Below are 18,450 nucleotides of genomic sequence, written 5' to 3'. Positions count from 1 at the left end.
TATATAAAATTAAAAAATGTTTGCCCATATATTGATTATTTATCATTTTGGTGAAAACATGAACATGAATGGATTTGAACATTTAAAGTCTATCGATAGTGAGGTATTTATATCTTGTTCACGTAGCCGTTTTTTAAATCATCTTTTTTTTCTGTTAGTTGTTGGGTATTGATGATGTTGTTTAACGATAATGTTGTTTTGCCATTTTTGAAACGAAATTTCATTCGTATTCGATTGATCAAAGACTTTCATTGTATTTGTTTTAATTCAATTATATTATTGACTGAATGAACATCATCATAAAAAAAATGAAGTACGTGTTCAATTTGGTTTTTTTCCTATGTTCTCTGATGGTTGTTTTGACTAATTGTTCCAAAAACAATAATACAACAACAACAACAACAACAACAACTTCAACAAAAATAATAGCCACAACGGCTAAAACAACAACAACAATTATATCTGTCGATGAGCTTGTCGATCAAATCATTAAAAATCAAAGTAATATTACTGTTTTACCGAATCGTATTGGAGAAAATTACACCATAGAAGATGATCGTGATATAAATCCTGATCTGATCAATGTTTTAAGTTTTTTGCCACCTGATTTTATGAATGCTCAATTACGTCGAAATGGTGGCTATATTGTTCACATTTTAATATTCTGTTATCTATGTTTTGTTTTAACATTGGTCATTGATTCATATTTTGTACCATCATTACAAATGTTTAGCCATGTTTATGGATTATCACCAAATATTGTTGGTTCAACATTAATGGTATTAGGAACATCATCACCGGAATTGTTCACTTCAATAATTTCCGTGTTTATTGGTGGAAAATCAATCGTTACCGGTGCAATTGTCGTATCAAGCCTATTCAATTTATTGGCTATTCCAGGAATATGTGGCCTAATGGTATTGACACCAAGAACATTTACATTTATACGTATAAATGCATGGCCAGTACGCCGTGAAATTGTCTTTTATTCGATTACAATTGTTGTATTCATTCTGAGCATCAAAGATGATTCAATTGATTGTATAGAGTCATTGATATTTATTTTCATTTACACTGTTTATATGCTTTGTCTTTATCTTTGGTCAAATTTCGAGATAATTCAACAGCAACAAAATCGACGAAAATTTTTCCATGCTCAGGACCGACCTTGGCTTAAATATACCCATTATCTACAACAATCAAAAATCAATATGAAACCTGCCATGAAAAAATTAACGATTGCCAATCCACAACAACCGTCCACAAGTGGTAGCCAAGAAAATAATAATAATGGTGGTGGATCAACACTTTATCGTGGAACTTTTCCACAAGATAAATATCTAAAATCGATATTGATACCATTTCAATGGATATTTTCAATAACAATTCCAAGAGTTAATCGACGATCATTCATTGCAACATATATACTTTCAAACATTTGGATTGTTGCTATAACCTATTTTCTTATGTGGATGATATCAATCATAAGCAAAGCTATTCATTTTACTCATTCAAGTTCAGTGTTAACCATGTTAGCACTTGGTAACATAACCAAAATGATATCTTCAATCATTGTCATTAAACGATTACATTTAGTCGATATGGTAATATGTCATGCAATTGGTTCAAATATTTTCAACATTCTTATCTGTCTTGGATTACCATGGTTTCTAAAGATTTTCATATTGACCGTGAAAGAAGGTACAACATTGGAAAAATTACAAGCCTATACAATTGATATTGATTATCGATTATTTGAATATGTTGCTATATCATTAACATTATTATTACTAATATTCATATTTATATTCTACTTAAGTAATTGGAAATTATCAATCAAATCTAGCTATTCATTTACTATTTTATATATTTTTTTTCTTGTATGTTTACTCATATTTGATCATTATATTTCGATTGTATAAAATGGTAATGAATTTAAAAGTAATAATCATCATCATTGTTCGTTTTTTTAAACCAATATTTTTTTTATATACAATTCATCGGGTTTAAATTCAAATGAATCAAATGAATATGATGATGATGATGATGATTATGTTGTTGCTGCTGTTTTGTATTGTTATAAAATTATTAAAATATATATGACATTATGGATATTTATGAGGTATATCGTATTGTTTAAAATTTTTTTTTGTTCTGTTTACGATTGTTTTCTGATGTAATGATATTGATTGGTGTTTTTATTTTGTTCAATTATATGAATAATGATGATAATGTTTATGGAATGAAATGATGATATTGCACAATGAATGGATATATTCATGAAATGAACGAATGAATTTGGATGGATAATTTAAAATGATTGTTTTGTTGTTTGTATGTTTGACAAAAAAAAAAAATAGAGAATAAATGTTTATGAGAGATCGAAAAGTTCCACAAATAATTGTCCAGCATTCTGTGGATTAAGATCCATATAGATACGGACAATATCTTCGGATAAATGGAATAGTTCTTCAAGTCGATGCATCAATGTTATGAATGATGTTTTAGCTGCACATGAGTCACCATCATGTTTAACATGAAGATAACGGTTTAGTAAATAACAATAGTTGAGAAATTCTTCACTGTTTTTAACAGATAGAAAAAATCGATAATTAATTTGATTTTTTTCAAATATTAATTGCACTTACTGGACAATATCTGGCACCGATATCGTTGCTCTCGATGGCCGGAATAGTATTATGGCTGTTAGCTATAATTATTAACAGAATGAAAAAATGATGTTGAATTTTTTTGACATAAATGTGCAAAACAAAAAAAAAACATACCAAATCGGCAATAACATTATCATTACGGAATTCTGATTGATATTTTATGGCAAATTCTTTATGTGATAGAAAATTGATCTGAGCAGCAGTGAGCACTTCCATAGAAACCAATGAAAGGCCTTTATTTTGGTCATCGATGAAATACCAAAAATTATTCTCGACATTAAAATTGGTTGTGGCACGAATGCAAAACATTTCAATTATAGAACTTTTAAGTAAAGCTATCTTATCACTTTGTGATAGACGATTAAATGAGCTCAATTTATTGGACATTTGTATTAATCGACGAATGGCAGCTTCGGTCACTTGAACAGCATCTGTTAAATGATGTGTATTTGTATTTACTATCTGTTCATATGGATTTCGAAGCAAGAGACAGGCTTTTTTCAACTCTTCAAGTCGCTCATTTTCGATTGGATATAATGTTTTACATTTTTCAATTTCTAAAAATTCTTTATAACCGGGCATTCGTTTAGCTGTACTCAATTGTTCGGCTTGTTTATTGATCATTGATTCGAATACTTGACGTCGCAATGGTACATCGCACATGTTCATTTTCGAAACAGCAAATATAATCGATTCTTTAACCTGATTGATTTCTTTTTTCAATGTATCCAAAGATGAATTCAATCCAGAATAATTTGGTGAATTAGATTCACTTGGATTTTTTGATGAATTATTAGGACCATATGATGTACTAGGCGAATTTGTTGTCGCTGTAGTTGAATTATCTTCAACATCTTCAAAATCGTTACACATTGTTTCTAGGGCAGGTGAAACAATGTTTGGACTCACTCTGGTAGGATTTGAATTATGAATTTCCATCGATTTCATTGATAAATTTTTCATTCCTAATGAAAGTAAAAGAAAATCAATGTTATTGAATGAGTTTGTTGATCAAATGAAATATTTAATGAAAGAAAATAGATCGGATTTCTTATGGGGTAAAGTACAATACAGCATGAATAAAGCATTCAGTTTTATTTTTTGTTTTGAGAATATGTAGCTATATTATAGTTCGAATGATTAACGTTTTTTTTGAATATAGGAAATGAAATGATTTTTAAACATGATCTTTATCATTAACAATCGATATAATTACCTAATGAGTTCATTTCCATGCGTTGATTGTTAGATGAGTCGAATGAATGTTGATTGTAAATGATTTGATTATATGAATTAGTTGTTTCCTGTGACGTATTCTCGGATTTTTCATAGCTAAATTGATTTATTGAAAAGTTTGACGGCGAATTTGTGGAACCCATTGTCGTCATAGATGCTGATTATGATTATAAAGCTACTTTTTTTCCTTCTTTCACTCTATTATCGAATGTTGTTATATAATTTTCTTTTTATTCCTTGTTTATATTGGAGTTTTTTTTTCGTTTCTCAATACATACAGAAGAAGAATGTTTCCATAGTATTATATGGAAACGTAGAAAAAAAATAGAAGGAACAAATGTATCGATCAGAAAATATATATTCGAATGAAGGAATCATATTATTGTATAGAATGTGGTCGTGTATGTTCACACTATATTCTTCAATGTTTGTCAAACAGCCACCATTATTGAATCAATTGACATGGAACAAAAATTTTCAAAACAAACAAATGATTAAACAGGTAAATCATATATGCGGGGGGTAACGATATTACAAGCATCAATTTGTTGGTTTTTTTATGGTTGGATACGCACAAATAAACATGAATGTAATGTAACAAGACCAAAGTAAATATTTTTTTTTTACATGCATCATTGAAATGGCCACATCATTTGAGTCCTATAGTATAGGACAATTTATAATTGAATGTAATTTTTTTTTCATTCGCATACATACTATATGAACGGCAACCATCGAGTAGCATGGAAAACAACAACAATTTTTTTTCCCAAGGCCATTTAATATGTTTATATATGCAGATTTGAGTTTATGAGAATAATATTGCTGAATTTCAATAATCAATCATCATCATCATCATTTCTTTAATTTGTCATTCGAATTATTTACTATCCTTTGCGTAACCATTTATATTGAGTGGAAAAAAAGGAAAACAACAACAACAATAATTTCAATAATAATTGCAACATGTCTGATGATTATAAATTGTTTTCTAGCGGATCATTAAAATTAAAACAAAAAAACAACAACAATCCTCTCGGACTAAGCCAAAAAGATAAAAAAAGAAAAAAGAATAAAAACAAAGTGAAAGGTCAAGATTTAAAAGCGATAATCGAAACAGCCAAATCATCATCATCATCAACAACAACAACAACCGCAACATCAATTATTGATAGTGATTCAAATTCGAATGAACCGATTGTTCAACAACAATCATCATCATCATCATCTTGGATGACCGAAGCGCAGAAAAAATTCTTAGCACAACAAGAAAAACGACAATTAGCACGAGTAATGGCAAAAGCATCAAAAACACATAAACAACGAGTAGAAGAATTTAATAGCCATCTGGAAAATCTCAGTGAACATTATGATATACCAAAAGTTAGCTGGACGAAATAATCATAATCAACCACGTGATACTCATCATCACCAGTTTTTGAAATTGATCATTATGTAAATTAATTTTTATTTTATTTTATTATAATGTACATTGCTTATTTAATAACTATGATGATTTTTACTTTATTACAGAAAATCATATAGTAAATCAGGCTTTTCAATGAATGTTATAATAATCGAAGTGATTAATGAAAAACATACGGCCAGTAAAATATTGTTACATGAAGCAATGATGAAAATGATGATCATTGACATTAAATAAAATACATATCGTATATATTGAATATATCGTTTCCATAATTGCCATATAATGTATTCATCATTTCGGATACAATCATTACTAATTGTCGATCGTTTATAATTGGATGAACATTGGATACACTAAAATATTATCGTATTTTTTGTAAAATAAAGAAATAAAAATTAAAATGAAAATCAAGATCCAGATGAAAACCTTTTTCATTACCGAATTCGATCCATGTCCAGTGCAACCTTCACATGATTCGTGACAAGCTTTTTTTTGTCCATTTGGTATTATGAAATGGGGGAAAAAAATAAAACAATTAATAATTTAAAACAATAAGAATTATTAAATTTATTAATTAATGTCTTCAATTTTTCTTTTTGATTAAATTTTTAGTATCTAAAAATCGATTAATGAATGATTGCCAAGCAATCTGATTTCGTGTACAGTATCCCTGATAATATTGTAGCATACACTTACGATAACATCTATATGAGCCTTGTGTATTGACACAATATGTTTGAAATTTGCATGGATTCAATTCAACATCCGATACATTACATTCATCGATATCGATACATCCTTTATCATTATCACGAAAATATCCAGTACGACAAACATGACAACCTTGTGGTCCAAGTGAATGACATGATGAGGCACAGGATTGATCACAACGAATGCATTGTTCAGGAATGTTTGGAATTTTTTTCTCAAAATTCATTTCAATAATGCCAATAGCCAAATAATTTGGCGAACATTTTTCACAAAATTCGCCATCGAATCCACCAAGACAGATACATTTTCCTTGGCCTTTTCGTGTACCATTACCAGAACAATATCCACGATTATAACAAACATTATCCGGATAGCCATGACACGGTTGACAATCGGCACCAAAATGTCCATCTGGACAACAAGCCTGACTAAGTTGATTGCATAGATATTCAAATAATGTGATACCCTCTTCCAAATGATCTTGCCGTTCTTGTTTACGATTCTTTAAAAACCAATCTTCAATTTCACTTTCATATTGTTCAGCAAAACTATGGCACTGATCTTTGCCCAATTTGACATCATTGCAAAGATTTTCTTGTATTTCAGTCAATCGTATTTCACTATCAGCATAATTGTTCAATTTACTTTCCTCCCAATAAGCATCACCACCTTCATGTTTTCCGCGAGCCGTTCGTTTCAGACCCTGGTATAAAAATATCAATTTTCTATATGTATGACATGACAAACAATAACACATACCTCTTTGAAAGATTTAACCAATAATTTACATCTTTGGCAAGAATCTAGAATTTTTTCATCTTTTTGATGTAGATAGGCATTGATATGATGACATTCGAATAAAATTATTAACAAAATTAGTGATAAAAGTGTAATAAATTTGACAAGATTTTTTTGATATTTTGTACACGTCACATAAGAATTGTTTTGTAAATTGAAAAATTGAAAAAACAATCTACCACTTTGGACGACCATCATATCAATGATGGAAAATGGTTATAAACTGATGATATGATGATTGGAAATTGAATTCCTGAGTAAAAATATGGAAAATTTGGTCAAAAATTTATAATGGAAATAACAAGCCGGTTCGCGAAAATTCCTCTGTAAACGTCGTTTGACCAGCAACAATCGACATGTATTGTTTGAATGGATCCTAAATCCATAAAAACAAAACAATGAAAAAAAATATTTCGACTGCATCGTTCAATCATTGATCTTTGTTCGTTTTTTTTTATCAATCGACAAAGAATTATAATTTTTGAATCTATCGAGATGGTAATGAAACTATCAGACAACTATAAATTGGCCACTGTAGCCTTTGAATCGACAGTAAATCAAAATGATATGTTCGGTACGAATGGTTTACCGTTGACACCGCCATCAATCACAATGATCGGTAATTTTCATTCGTTTGTTCATAGTTTTAATGCTGCCAACACATTAACGCCTTATTTGACACATTATCTGGATTGTATACGTAGTAAAAATGGTATGTCTATCAGATTTTTTAAATGCAATCTAATTTTTGAAATATTTTCAAACTGAATTAGAACGAATTACATTGGTATTTGAACATTATGCTTCGTGTGTAGCAGAAGATTCACCGATATCCAACGAAAATTTGCAATCAATTTTACAATGTGGTCTATATGGATTATATCATTTACATTATGTGATTGGTGCTGTCCATGGCCTTATATCACCAAGTGCATTCTTGACAACAAATGACCAGAAAATTCCTTACAAATTAACACATTGGGCAATTAATATCATCACTGACATGGGTCGTCTTTGTCAAACTCGAATCTATCCAAGTAGGCGTTTATTATAGTTTATGGGATTATATTTGATTTGATTAAATTTTCATTGTCATTAGATGACATTCGTTTCATATCCCCCGAACAATGTCTGTTATTGAAACCAACAAAGAAAAGCGATATCTGGTCGTTTGGTTTGTCAATCTTATACTTAATGTTTCCGAATCAACGTCAAAATTTTCCTTACAATCCATTGGAATTGATAGATGATTCAAATGGCTTTAATTCGATAATGGTAAAACTTGGCATCGAAATTAAAGATTTATCTGAAAAATGGATGAATTTTTTTCAATCAACTTTAAATCCAAATCCAAATGAACGTTTATCGATCAAAGAATTGATTGCAATAATGGCCATTCCAGAGCCACAGTATTATACGACATATGAAAAATTCATTAAAACTAAATCTTATCAAAATGTTAACGAAGTAAATGATGAAGAATTTTTTAAAATTAGCAATTTTATCAATTTACACGAATTCTATTATCTGTGGTCGATTGCATATCCATCAAAAGAAACGAATAAAGAAGAGCAAAAAATTCCTACAATACTCTCAATACCTAAGCTAGTCATATTGGAAAATGAATGCTCGAATCAAGATAACTGTGATAGTAATCATAATCGAACAGTCCCTGATGATGAAAATAATTTAATTGAAAAAATTATGTCCATAGATCTGGAAACCAATTGGAAAATGGTACGATTACCTTCGAACTGTGATTTTAAACTATTACCCGTCGATACGATAAATCAACGTTTACTCAAATTATCTAGCGAAATTTTCTCTCCTCTACTTATTTCCGATGCTAATCTTTTCAATAATAGACCCGAATCTAAACAAAGTTGTGAATCGCTACCGTTGCCTATCCGTGAAATGGATTTTGATTATCAATGCGAACGACTTTTTCTATTTAAAGCTCTATTAAATGGCTATCCTTTTCTACGAAATCAATTGATAACCGAATCCAAAATCCGATATCTGTCCTCATTATCGTGCTCAAATCTGGTGTTCATTGCTCAACGTTCGTTGGAAAGATAAATTATTGTTTGAACAAATTGATAAAATAAGCAAAACAACAACCGATCGACAAATTGCTGTAGATATACCTCGTTGTCATCAATACAATGACCTGTTAGCATCGGCCGAAGGACATCGAAAATTAACTCGAATATTAAAAGCATGGCTTGCATATAATGAATCTAATGGTGAAGTATATTGGCAAGGTCTTGATTCATTGGCAGCACCGTTTGTCATATTGAATTTTAACAATGAATCACAAGCATTTGCTTGTTTTGATCATTTTGTTCGTAAATATTTACATGGATTTTTCCAAAAAGATAATTCAGCAGCAATACAGGAATATCTGGCCCTTTTTCAGGTGATCATTGCCTTTCATGATCCAGTGCTCAGCAATCATTTAGCATCATTGAAATTTGTTCCGGATTTATATGCCATTTCATGGTTTTTGACAATGTTCACCCATATATTACCATTATATCAGATTTTTCAGCTTTGGGACACATTAATCCTAGGTAAATTATTACCTTAAATCATATTATTATTATAAATGATCAATAGATTTTTGTTATTTTTCTCTTGTCAATGATTATTTTATTTTTCCATCGTTTTCTTATTATTAGTCTCATAATTTTTTTTCCCATTGTAGGAAATGAATCCTTTCCTCTTTTCATTGGTTTGGCCATTCTTCATCAGTTACGTGATCGAATATTGGATTTTACATTCAACGATTGCATCCTAATATTTAGCGATTTACCACAGATTGACATTGATCGATGTGTGAGAAATTCGATAAAATTTTTCTGTTCAACGCCTAAATCGATTAGTAGACGAAATTTGTGGGAAATACATGCACTTAAAAAATATCCTCGATTGCCGAGGATCAATATTGAAGATCTTACCATATTGGTCGATCGGCTTAATCTATCCAATTGTACAGCCACAGCGGTAGCTTTCGATCAACAACAATCATTGTGTTCGGATTGTGGTCGTAACACCCAACTAGTTCTGATTGATTGCCGTTCAAAAGATGATATAATCCAAGTACGGTGGTACCCTTATCAATTCAGTACGATATGAAGATTTTTATCAAGAATTACAAAAAGAAATAACGAATGGCAATAAAACTAATCGGTCAACCAAATGTCATTATCAACAGCCACATGGTAAACATGATTTAATTATTGTCATTGATTCAATTGAAAAAACATTAGAATTGATTGAAAATTTCTCCATTCCTCGTGTTTGCTATCTGGATTTATCATCATCAGATCCAGGATATATTCCAAAATGTTTACTCATTCAATAATCATAAATTTTTATCTATGTATTTTTATTTAGGTAATTGAATAAAAAACCTGTGTTTGACATATTCCAATTTTTTTAAAAATAGATTAAAATGAAGATAATTTATACAATGTAAAATTTAATTGATTGGAATAATGAATGAATATTACCGATGTCTGTGAATTGTAACCATATTTCGAAGCTGTTATTCTATATGGACGGCCAGGTGTTAATAAACGCCAATAATCACCTGTTTTATATGTGGTAATATTTTTATCAATTCCTTCGACAGAAATGATGGCCAATTCTATTGGTCTACCATGATTATCATGGACAAAACCATGTACACCGTTATAAGTGGAATTGATTAGATTTAGTAATGAATTCTGATGTTGTTGCCAATATGTTTCTAGTTCATTACTAAATGGATATTTTTTACATCCAACTTCAATAGTTAATTCAAAACAATTTGTATTTAAATAATTCCAATCTTGCATTCCACCAGCAACTGGATACCATTTTGCACCGTTTGTAATACCTTGTAAAAAATAATCATCTGTTCCATCACATGAATCAAGACAACGACCATTATTGGCATACATGTATGGATGATTCTGTTCAAGAATAATAATCAATAAAAGATATTAACAATAATTTTTGATGATAATTTTATCTGTCATTTTATTTACCTTGGAATATATTAAAGATAAATGACGAAAAACATCGTTATCAGGACATTTTGTTTCATTTTTAGTCATTTCTTTATTATTATCGAAATGGATAATTAACAACTAAAGCTCCACCATGCAATGATACGGATAAAACGAATGGATATTGTTTTATCCACTGCATAACAATTGTCGTTTCTATTTCTGGTTCTTCATTCACATCATTATGAATAAATTGATCGGGAAAATTGCGATTTAAATCTATTTTGTTAGCATTACTACGACCAATAAGTCCCATACATTCTCCTTCCATTGCATCTTCATAACCATCAGGATTTATTGTAGGTACGATATGAATACGTAAATTATCAACTAATGATCTAGTCGATGAATTTGAATGATATGTTGACAAGAGATGATCAATCAAGTGTAACAATAATTCACGTCCAACTACTTCATTACCATGTATATTAGCAATTAGTTTGATTTCAGCTTCACCTGGTTCATGAACACCAGGTTGATCACTGATTTCCAATACTTTAATGGGATTTTTTCGATTCGAATAGCCAATCGTATATAAACGTGTTAATTGTGGATAATATCTGGAATAAGCATCAAGAATTGATAAAAGTTCATTATTATTATGATGATAATAGCCAATTTTTGGTTGCCGTAATTGATCAGGCCATTCGGTACGATTTATAATTGAATAATAAAGAATAAAACCAAGTAATAAAAGCGATATTAATATACCCAAAAAAATTAATATTCCAATAAGAATTTTACGTGCTGAAATATGGAAAAGAATTTTCCAACTATTCATGATTTGTCGTTGTTGTTGTTGTTCATTAGCAATTGATTGATTGAAGGATTTATTAGAGGTACACTGAACATCGTCATCATCATCATCATCATCATTATTATGATCATTATTGCCGTGAACAATTGTCATCGAAACATCATAACTGGTATCCATTAATTAGGATGGATAGTCGAAAAAAAAATTCAATGTTTTTTCTTCTATTAAACGTAATCAATTTTGATGTATGTATGTTGTGGTTGATTTAATATATACAAAGACATGACCACACACAAAACAAATCAGGCAAATCAATAAATATCACGAAATATGGCCATTATTATATTCAACTTTACAAATCAATGATGATGATTATGTGGTTAATGAATAGATTGAACTTGAAATTGCTGTAGTCATCATTATTATTTTTTTTCGTCACACACATACACACACAAACATTTGAAATTTTCACAAATGAAAATATAAAAGTCAAAGAAATCTATGATTTTTCCATGTATATATTTAATATTTATATTAGAAACAAAATCAAATCGAACAAATAGAACTTGAATTTATAGCAATTCATAATTCGATGATGAATCTATTTATTTCATTCACAAATCGATGAAATTGTAATCCATGAATAAAAAAAAAGAGAGGCAGCATAGATGTGGATGGGTTCAATACATCATCGATTCAAAGCTTTACCAAACCATACTGAACACCTACAAATATCTTCCAATATACGTGATCAATACAGTCAATTATTATTATTATTGAATCGAATAAATTGACTGAAATGACAATTGTTCATCATCTGATGGATAAAAATAACAATGAATGAACACCTACACACACACACACACACACACACACATTCAACAAACAGACAAAAAAAACAATAAACACCTGTACAAACTTAAAAAACAGACATAAAACATATTTGCACGCGACAAGTTTTTTTTTTTGATTTGTGTCTACCACCATCATCAGATTGAACGAAAAAAAATCAGATTATTTAACAGGTTTATGCCAAATGGTTGTTAGATTTGTATTCGTACATTTTGATATTATCAATTTCAATTGATCAATTTTCAATTTACTACTATCAATCAAGATAATTATAATTATAAGCCAGAAAAAAAATGTTAAACGATCAAGAACAACAACAACAACAACAACAAAAGATATATATAGTTATTATAATTCAATTTGTATCAAAGATTTGATCATTATAATCATCATCATCATCATCATCATTAATCGATAGCTAATGATTAAATGATGAGGATCATCATCATCATCATTAATTGAATAGGATTGAACATGTGGATTATCATAACTGGTTCAAAATGATCAAGAAGGATTTTCATTCAAACACAAACACACACACACACACATACACAGTGGCAAAGGCCGATGGCCATAATCATTATATACAAGAAAAAAAAACAACGGCCGACTACTTGTTGTACAGGAAAAATTTTTGTTTTTTTTTGTTACATTAGATTATTTTTTTCAATCAATTTATGTTGTACACACACACACATATATAATTACCGGCTAATTATAAATCATTGGATCATCATTAACAGCTATTAGCTATTGAAGGAAAGCAACAAATATTGGTGTGTGTGTGTGTGTGTGTTGTAAGTAAATCGATTCCACATCAATCGACCAATTATAAAAAAGTTTTTCCATCATTTTTTTTATTCGAAATTGATTCAAGACACGTTTAAACGTTTAACTAATTTGTTTCACGCCCGGTTTAAATTATTAACTGATTTACACGAACACTGTGTACCTGCACACACACACACACACACCTGAACACAGTCGTATTGATTAATTAAACATTAGGAAAAAAAATATCGATCTATTGATTTATCTGTACGAAATTGATTCAAGTTTGGGGTGTGTGCATTGGTCTGACGCCCACACAATCATTGAATTTAATTTCATTCCAATATTTATTTCATGATGATGATGATGATAATGGTAATAATAATTATTATGATTACGATACACATTTTCATTCATATTTATAATTCGTGAACAACAAAAAAAAAATGTTTTCATCTTTCATTTCCATTGATTCCTATCAAATCAATGTGATAATAACAATGACGATGATGATGATGTTGATGATGATAATAATAATAATAATCGAATTCGTGTTGTTTCTGAAAAACTTTCAAAAAAGTGGCTTAAACAAAAAATTCAATTTTCTAAAAAAACAAAAATCAAGAAAGGTGATGGTTTTAGATGAAATTCAATTTTTAGTTTGCTAATTTTTTTTTTGCTGCTCATAGTCACAATCTGACTGTTGTTGTTGTTGTTGTTTGTATAAACCTAGCAATTATATCAGACAAGTTTTTTTGAAGCTTCGAAATTGATTGATCTTTTTTTTTGGCTATTAGTTTGTGTTGTATTCTTCTTGTTTTTGAAAATTAAAGAATTATATGTTGACCTGATGATTTTTGTTTCTTGTTTGAGAGAATCATTGAAAATGATCATCATCATTGATGATGATCGGTGTTGTGAACAATTAATTCACTAATTGAATATATCTAACATAGTAATGATAGGCTATAATTAGTGACTTACTTACATTCCAACATCGTTTATAATCAAATCTAAATTGATATTTAAAAATTCATAATGATCATTTATGATTGGTAAAAAAAAGGAGCAAATGAATAAATGAATGAATGAATGAATCAATCATTCATTCTTTTCCGGAAAATTTCAACTATTAAAATTTTCAAACACCTATGACACCTATGTACTTATTATGAATTTTTTTTACCATTTTTTTCTAATTAAATTAATATTTATCAAAAATTCAAATCTTTCATTAAACCAATAAATTTGTTCAATTGTAAATAACAACAAACAGATACACGATTTCTCAATTACGTTCAATTATTAACACAAACACACACACACAGACTGAACTAGATGAAATAATATTTAGACTTACAGTAATGATGATAATCAATAACGACTACATAAAAAAAAGAGAGAGAAAAATAATTATGATTACTTGAACAAATAAACAAACAGCATGTTTCATGTGGAAATTGATCAGGATCAACATGTCTGATGATAATGATGATGATGATGATAATCAGTAACAAGCAAAAGAAAAATAAAAACAAATCATTGGCCTTGCATGCTGGGCCAGACTTTTTTGAAGTGGGGAAAGAAAAAAAAAAAGAAATTTGTTTTGACAGCAAATATTCATTGACCATAGGCTTGTTGGTTGTATTTTTGATGAACAACCACCAGGCTGTGTATGTGTGTGTGTATGTGATCATCCGGCCCAAAGATGAATCGTAGTATAGAAAGAAAATTAGTCCAATGATTGCGTTGTGTGAAAAAGCCACAAAATGAGTCTATTTATTTATTATACGAAAAAAAATAATCACCATCATCATCATCATCATTGTCAAGACACGAGCCTCAGATAGAGAGAGAGAGAAAAAAAAATCAATTTTAATTTATTTCCATTTAACCAACATATTCTGCTCTACAACAAACATTTATATTTTGTCGAATCTCGAAAAAACAACAACCAATGTATATATGTCAATTTATTTTACTATTTTGTTTTTTGTTGTTGTCGTTTTTCATCACATTGCATATTCTGTATCCACAGTCTTAAAATTTTTTTGCATTTAGGCCACAAAAAAATAAAATAAAAAAAAACCAGCCATCTGGTACAACTGCGAAGAAATGAATTTTTTTGCTTATTTTATTTAGAAAATTTATAACATTCACGAATTTTTTTTCGTCGCTTTTTCTCACTTGGCAATAATGATGATGATTAAAACAAGATTGATAAATGTGAATTCCATTCATTCAAACAATCCATTCAACAAGTCCATTCATATGAAATTTTTTTTTTTTTTAAAGAAAAAGATAAAAGCTACGATCTCATTCTTAAAAAAAAATTCACTTGAATAAAGTGTAAATTGCTCCATATATATTTTTTCCCCCTGTTCATCTTGGCATTTTAAATTGGTAAATTTTTTTTTCAACCACAACTTGAAAAAAAAACTTGATTAACGCAAATATTCTTAACGAATGAATAAATGACCAATATTGAAATGAAAACAGACACATTTAGTGTTTATTGAGTTAACTTGTTGTTGTCGTTATGTAGATGATGATGATGATGATTGGTATTTTGACTGGAGCTGTCTTAGTTAATTATTATTAACTAAAACAATATAATAACATTCCAATGGCAAACCCGGCAAATCATTTTATGTTAAAGAATTTTCTTCAATTATCGCCACATTCGACACGGCAAAATTGGCAATTAGTTTCTTTTTACAATTAATGTCTATGTGTGTGTGTGTGTGTGTGTATGTGTAGGATTGAGAGAAAAAAAAACAAATGCAGCAAAAAAAAAGAAGGAAAGTCAAAAGTGAAATATTGCCATTTAGTTTTTTTTTATTATGGATCATCACGGCTATATAAACAAATAAATCTTTTTTTTTCTGCCAAATTCCACATGATGATGATGATGATGATGATGATGTGTGTGTGTGTGTGCAAGTGTAAATTGAAGAGGCTCACAATTTTCAATTTCCTTGCAATTTCAAATGATTACAATTTGATGGCCATCATCATCATCATCATCATTTATGTTTGGGTAAATTGAAAAAAAAAATTGAAACATAAATTGAAAAACACAGCATGATATATTTATCTGAATATATATATATAAATACAAATCAAACAAACAGAATAAATAAAATGGTTCCAAAAATAAAACAAACAAACAAACAACAAACCAAACAGTACAATACAATACAATACAAGACAAGCAATCGATTCATTTTAATATTCATTTCTGTTACTTTTTTTCATATATATAATTAATTAACATTGTTAATTTATTCATTATATGATTATGATGATTAATAACAATTAATTAATCAATCAATTAATAGATTTATTGCCAATTATATATCATCATTGTCATCATTTCATTATGATCAATAGAAAAAATCTTTTTTTTTCCACATCAAACAAATTGTCTGTTGATAAATTTCATCTTTTTTTTCTCTTTATCTCATCATCATCTACACCGCATCATTTTTCAGTTTGTGTGTGTGTGTGTGTAAAGAAAGAGAGAGAGAGAGAGAGAATGATGACAGAATAAATGTTTGCATCAATTTTACTTACGACAATAAATTGAATCTTAAATAAAAAGTACGACAATTGAATACTTTGAGTAAATATTTATCTTTTATTATCCCAATGATAATATCAAGTTTATATGGTAAGTGTTTGAATTTTGGATTCTATAGTTTTGAAATTTTTCGTAATACTTTAGTAAAGAATTTACACTATATATATGGAATTATTCTAGGAACAATAAATTCCACATAAGACACGATGATGATGATAATGGAAATGGAGTGGAAAATTTGAAGAATTATGTTTTTGTTTTATATGTATGTGTGTGAAAGATCGAAAAACAAAAAGAAAGGAATATATCACCATCTGTTTTTGTTCATATTATGATTATGGATATGATGATGATGGCTATAAAAACGGGGGGCAATAATCGTTGACAATATCATCATCATCATCATCATACATTATAATGTTGTTAATGTTGGATAAATGACAATATAGAGAGAGAAAAATCGAGAAAGAAGAAAAAAAAACAATGTTCGGATATGAAACCATCATCATCATCATCTGAATAGGGTTCAAACATATATCAAACAAACAAACAAACAAACATTCCATGTATAATGTGTGTTTGTGTACAATAATAACAATAATAATTAAATTGTTCAAATAAATGTGGTATATATGTATGTTTGAGGATTATTATATAATGAATGAAATGAAATGATGATAATGTAGATTTCTATTGGTCATATTGTGTTGTATATAATTTCATATCAAACTAACAAATTATTCTGGTCATCGTAATAATTGTGTGTTAATGATTATTACCAAATAGATGAAGAATTCGTATATATTTTTTTTTTTTGGAAGTATCGAGTATTTTATTTGAGATTCGAATCAAAAAAAAAAACTCAGTAAGGTTATTTGCGAAGCGCGCGCATATATTTTTTTATTTTTTTTTTTGTATATCATCACCACAATCATCATCATCAACACATAATCAAGAAGAAGAAGAAGAAAAAAAAATTGTGATAGTGTAAAGTGGATGATGATTTGTATGTATCAATGTTTGTGTGTACACAATTAGACAAAATGTTGTTGAATCGATGAACAGAAATTTTTTTTTCCTTTCTTAATCATTTAATAAGAAAGAGAGAAAAAGATATTTTCAAACACACACACAGTGTTGGGATATTCATATCCACACCCACTTGATAACAATCTTCCAATCATTAAACAATTTGATTTATACATATAATGGTTGATAAAGGCGGAGCATATTAATTTTTTGTATATACAAACATACAAGCAATGAATTTATTTCTGAGGGTATCCAGTAATGTTAACACAATCTATAGACCACGCCTTAATATGACGATTTTTTTTATAATAATCAATGCTATAATGGGCAGGGTTGCACTTCTCTTCATCATTATTATTGTGCAAAAAAAACTGATGCATATACAAAACATATATATATATATGAATTCAAGTTTTTTTTTCACATTGAAAGTCGTCGTTTTTCTCTCTTTTTCTTTATCATCAATTTTTCTCTTTCTCTCCATAGAACATTTTCACTTCTAAATTTTTTTTTATATATTCAGTTTAAATCTTTCAACCATACCGGACGAATCA

General features: G+C 29.0%; 6 protein-coding genes across 6 annotated transcripts; 3 read left to right on the top strand and 3 right to left on the bottom strand.

Annotated features, from left to right (window-relative positions):
• Nucleotides 1-117: 117 nt before the first annotated feature.
• LOC124498479 (nuclear hormone receptor HR96) lies at nt 118-4,566 on the bottom strand. The gene is made up of 4 exons (XM_047062237.2): nt 3,889-4,566; nt 2,787-3,637; nt 2,649-2,710; nt 118-2,582 (listed from the first exon to the last, which is right to left on the bottom strand). Exons 1-4 carry the CDS (start codon nt 4,058-4,060, stop codon nt 2,372-2,374), a joined length of 1,296 nt encoding a protein of 431 aa, XP_046918193.2. The 5' UTR covers nt 4,061-4,566; the 3' UTR covers nt 118-2,371.
• LOC124498475 (sodium/potassium/calcium exchanger 5) lies at nt 288-2,123 on the top strand. The gene has a single exon (XM_047062231.2). It carries the CDS (start codon nt 288-290, stop codon nt 1,920-1,922), a length of 1,635 nt encoding a protein of 544 aa, XP_046918187.2. The 3' UTR covers nt 1,923-2,123.
• Nucleotides 4,567-4,756: 190 nt separating the features above from the next.
• LOC124498481 (uncharacterized) lies at nt 4,757-5,309 on the top strand. Its single transcript, XM_075729075.1, has one exon. The coding sequence runs from the start codon at nt 4,875-4,877 to the stop codon at nt 5,307-5,309; it is 435 nt and encodes a 144-aa protein (XP_075585190.1). The 5' UTR covers nt 4,757-4,874.
• A 43-nt stretch (nt 5,310-5,352) lies between these two features.
• LOC124498480 (cysteine-rich with EGF-like domain protein 2-B) lies at nt 5,353-7,213 on the bottom strand. Its single transcript, XM_075729074.1, has 4 exons — nt 6,808-7,213; nt 6,034-6,751; nt 5,776-5,822; nt 5,353-5,690 (listed from the first exon to the last, which is right to left on the bottom strand). The coding sequence occupies exons 1-4, from the start codon at nt 7,042-7,044 to the stop codon at nt 5,436-5,438; spliced, it is 1,257 nt and encodes a 418-aa protein (XP_075585189.1). The 5' UTR covers nt 7,045-7,213; the 3' UTR covers nt 5,353-5,435.
• Nucleotides 7,214-7,249: 36 nt separating this feature from the next.
• Nucleotides 7,250-10,274, top strand: LOC124498476 (TBC domain-containing protein kinase-like protein). The gene is given in 6 exon segments (XM_047062233.2): nt 7,250-7,558; nt 7,620-7,883; nt 7,946-8,853; nt 8,855-9,419; nt 9,554-9,942; nt 9,944-10,274. Coding segments are annotated over 6 exon segments (2,613 nt in total). The 5' UTR covers nt 7,250-7,341; the 3' UTR covers nt 10,214-10,274.
• On the bottom strand, nt 10,221-11,963 carry LOC124498478 (carboxypeptidase D). The gene is given in 3 exon segments (XM_047062236.2): nt 10,221-10,805; nt 10,881-10,967; nt 10,969-11,963. Coding segments are annotated over 3 exon segments (1,461 nt in total). The 5' UTR covers nt 11,836-11,963; the 3' UTR covers nt 10,221-10,298.
• Nucleotides 11,964-18,450: the final 6,487 nt, after the last annotated feature.

Source organism: Dermatophagoides farinae, chromosome 3 (assembly GCF_024713945.1).
Source record: "Dermatophagoides farinae isolate YC_2012a chromosome 3, ASM2471394v1, whole genome shotgun sequence".
NCBI lineage: Eukaryota > Metazoa > Arthropoda > Arachnida > Sarcoptiformes > Pyroglyphidae > Dermatophagoides > Dermatophagoides farinae.
Note: the sequence above shows the minus strand (reverse complement) of the source record. Positions and strands in the feature narration are given on the sequence as shown.

Coding starts and splice junctions, on each gene's coding strand:
- LOC124498479 (XM_047062237.2), bottom strand. CDS start 4,060: ATGACGACAATGGGTTCCACAAATTCGCCGTCAAACTTTTCAATAAAT. Junction 2,711..2,786: donor ATAATGTTATTGCCGATTTG/GTATGTTTTTTT, acceptor TAATAATTATAG/CTAACAGCCATAATACTATT. Junction 2,583..2,648: donor TCGGTGCCAGATATTGTCCA/GTAAGTGCAATT, acceptor TGTTAAAAACAG/TGAAGAATTTCTCAACTATT.
- LOC124498480 (XM_075729074.1), bottom strand. CDS start 7,044: ATGATGGTCGTCCAAAGTGGTAGATTGTTTTTTCAATTTTTCAATTTA. Junction 6,752..6,807: donor TGGTTAAATCTTTCAAAGAG/GTATGTGTTATT, acceptor TTTTTATACCAG/GGTCTGAAACGAACGGCTCG. Junction 5,823..6,033: donor AGGCTCATATAGATGTTATC/GTAAGTGTATGC, acceptor GACAAAAAAAAG/CTTGTCACGAATCATGTGAA.
- LOC124498475 (XM_047062231.2), top strand. CDS start 288: ATGAACATCATCATAAAAAAAATGAAGTACGTGTTCAATTTGGTTTTT.
- LOC124498481 (XM_075729075.1), top strand. CDS start 4,875: ATGTCTGATGATTATAAATTGTTTTCTAGCGGATCATTAAAATTAAAA.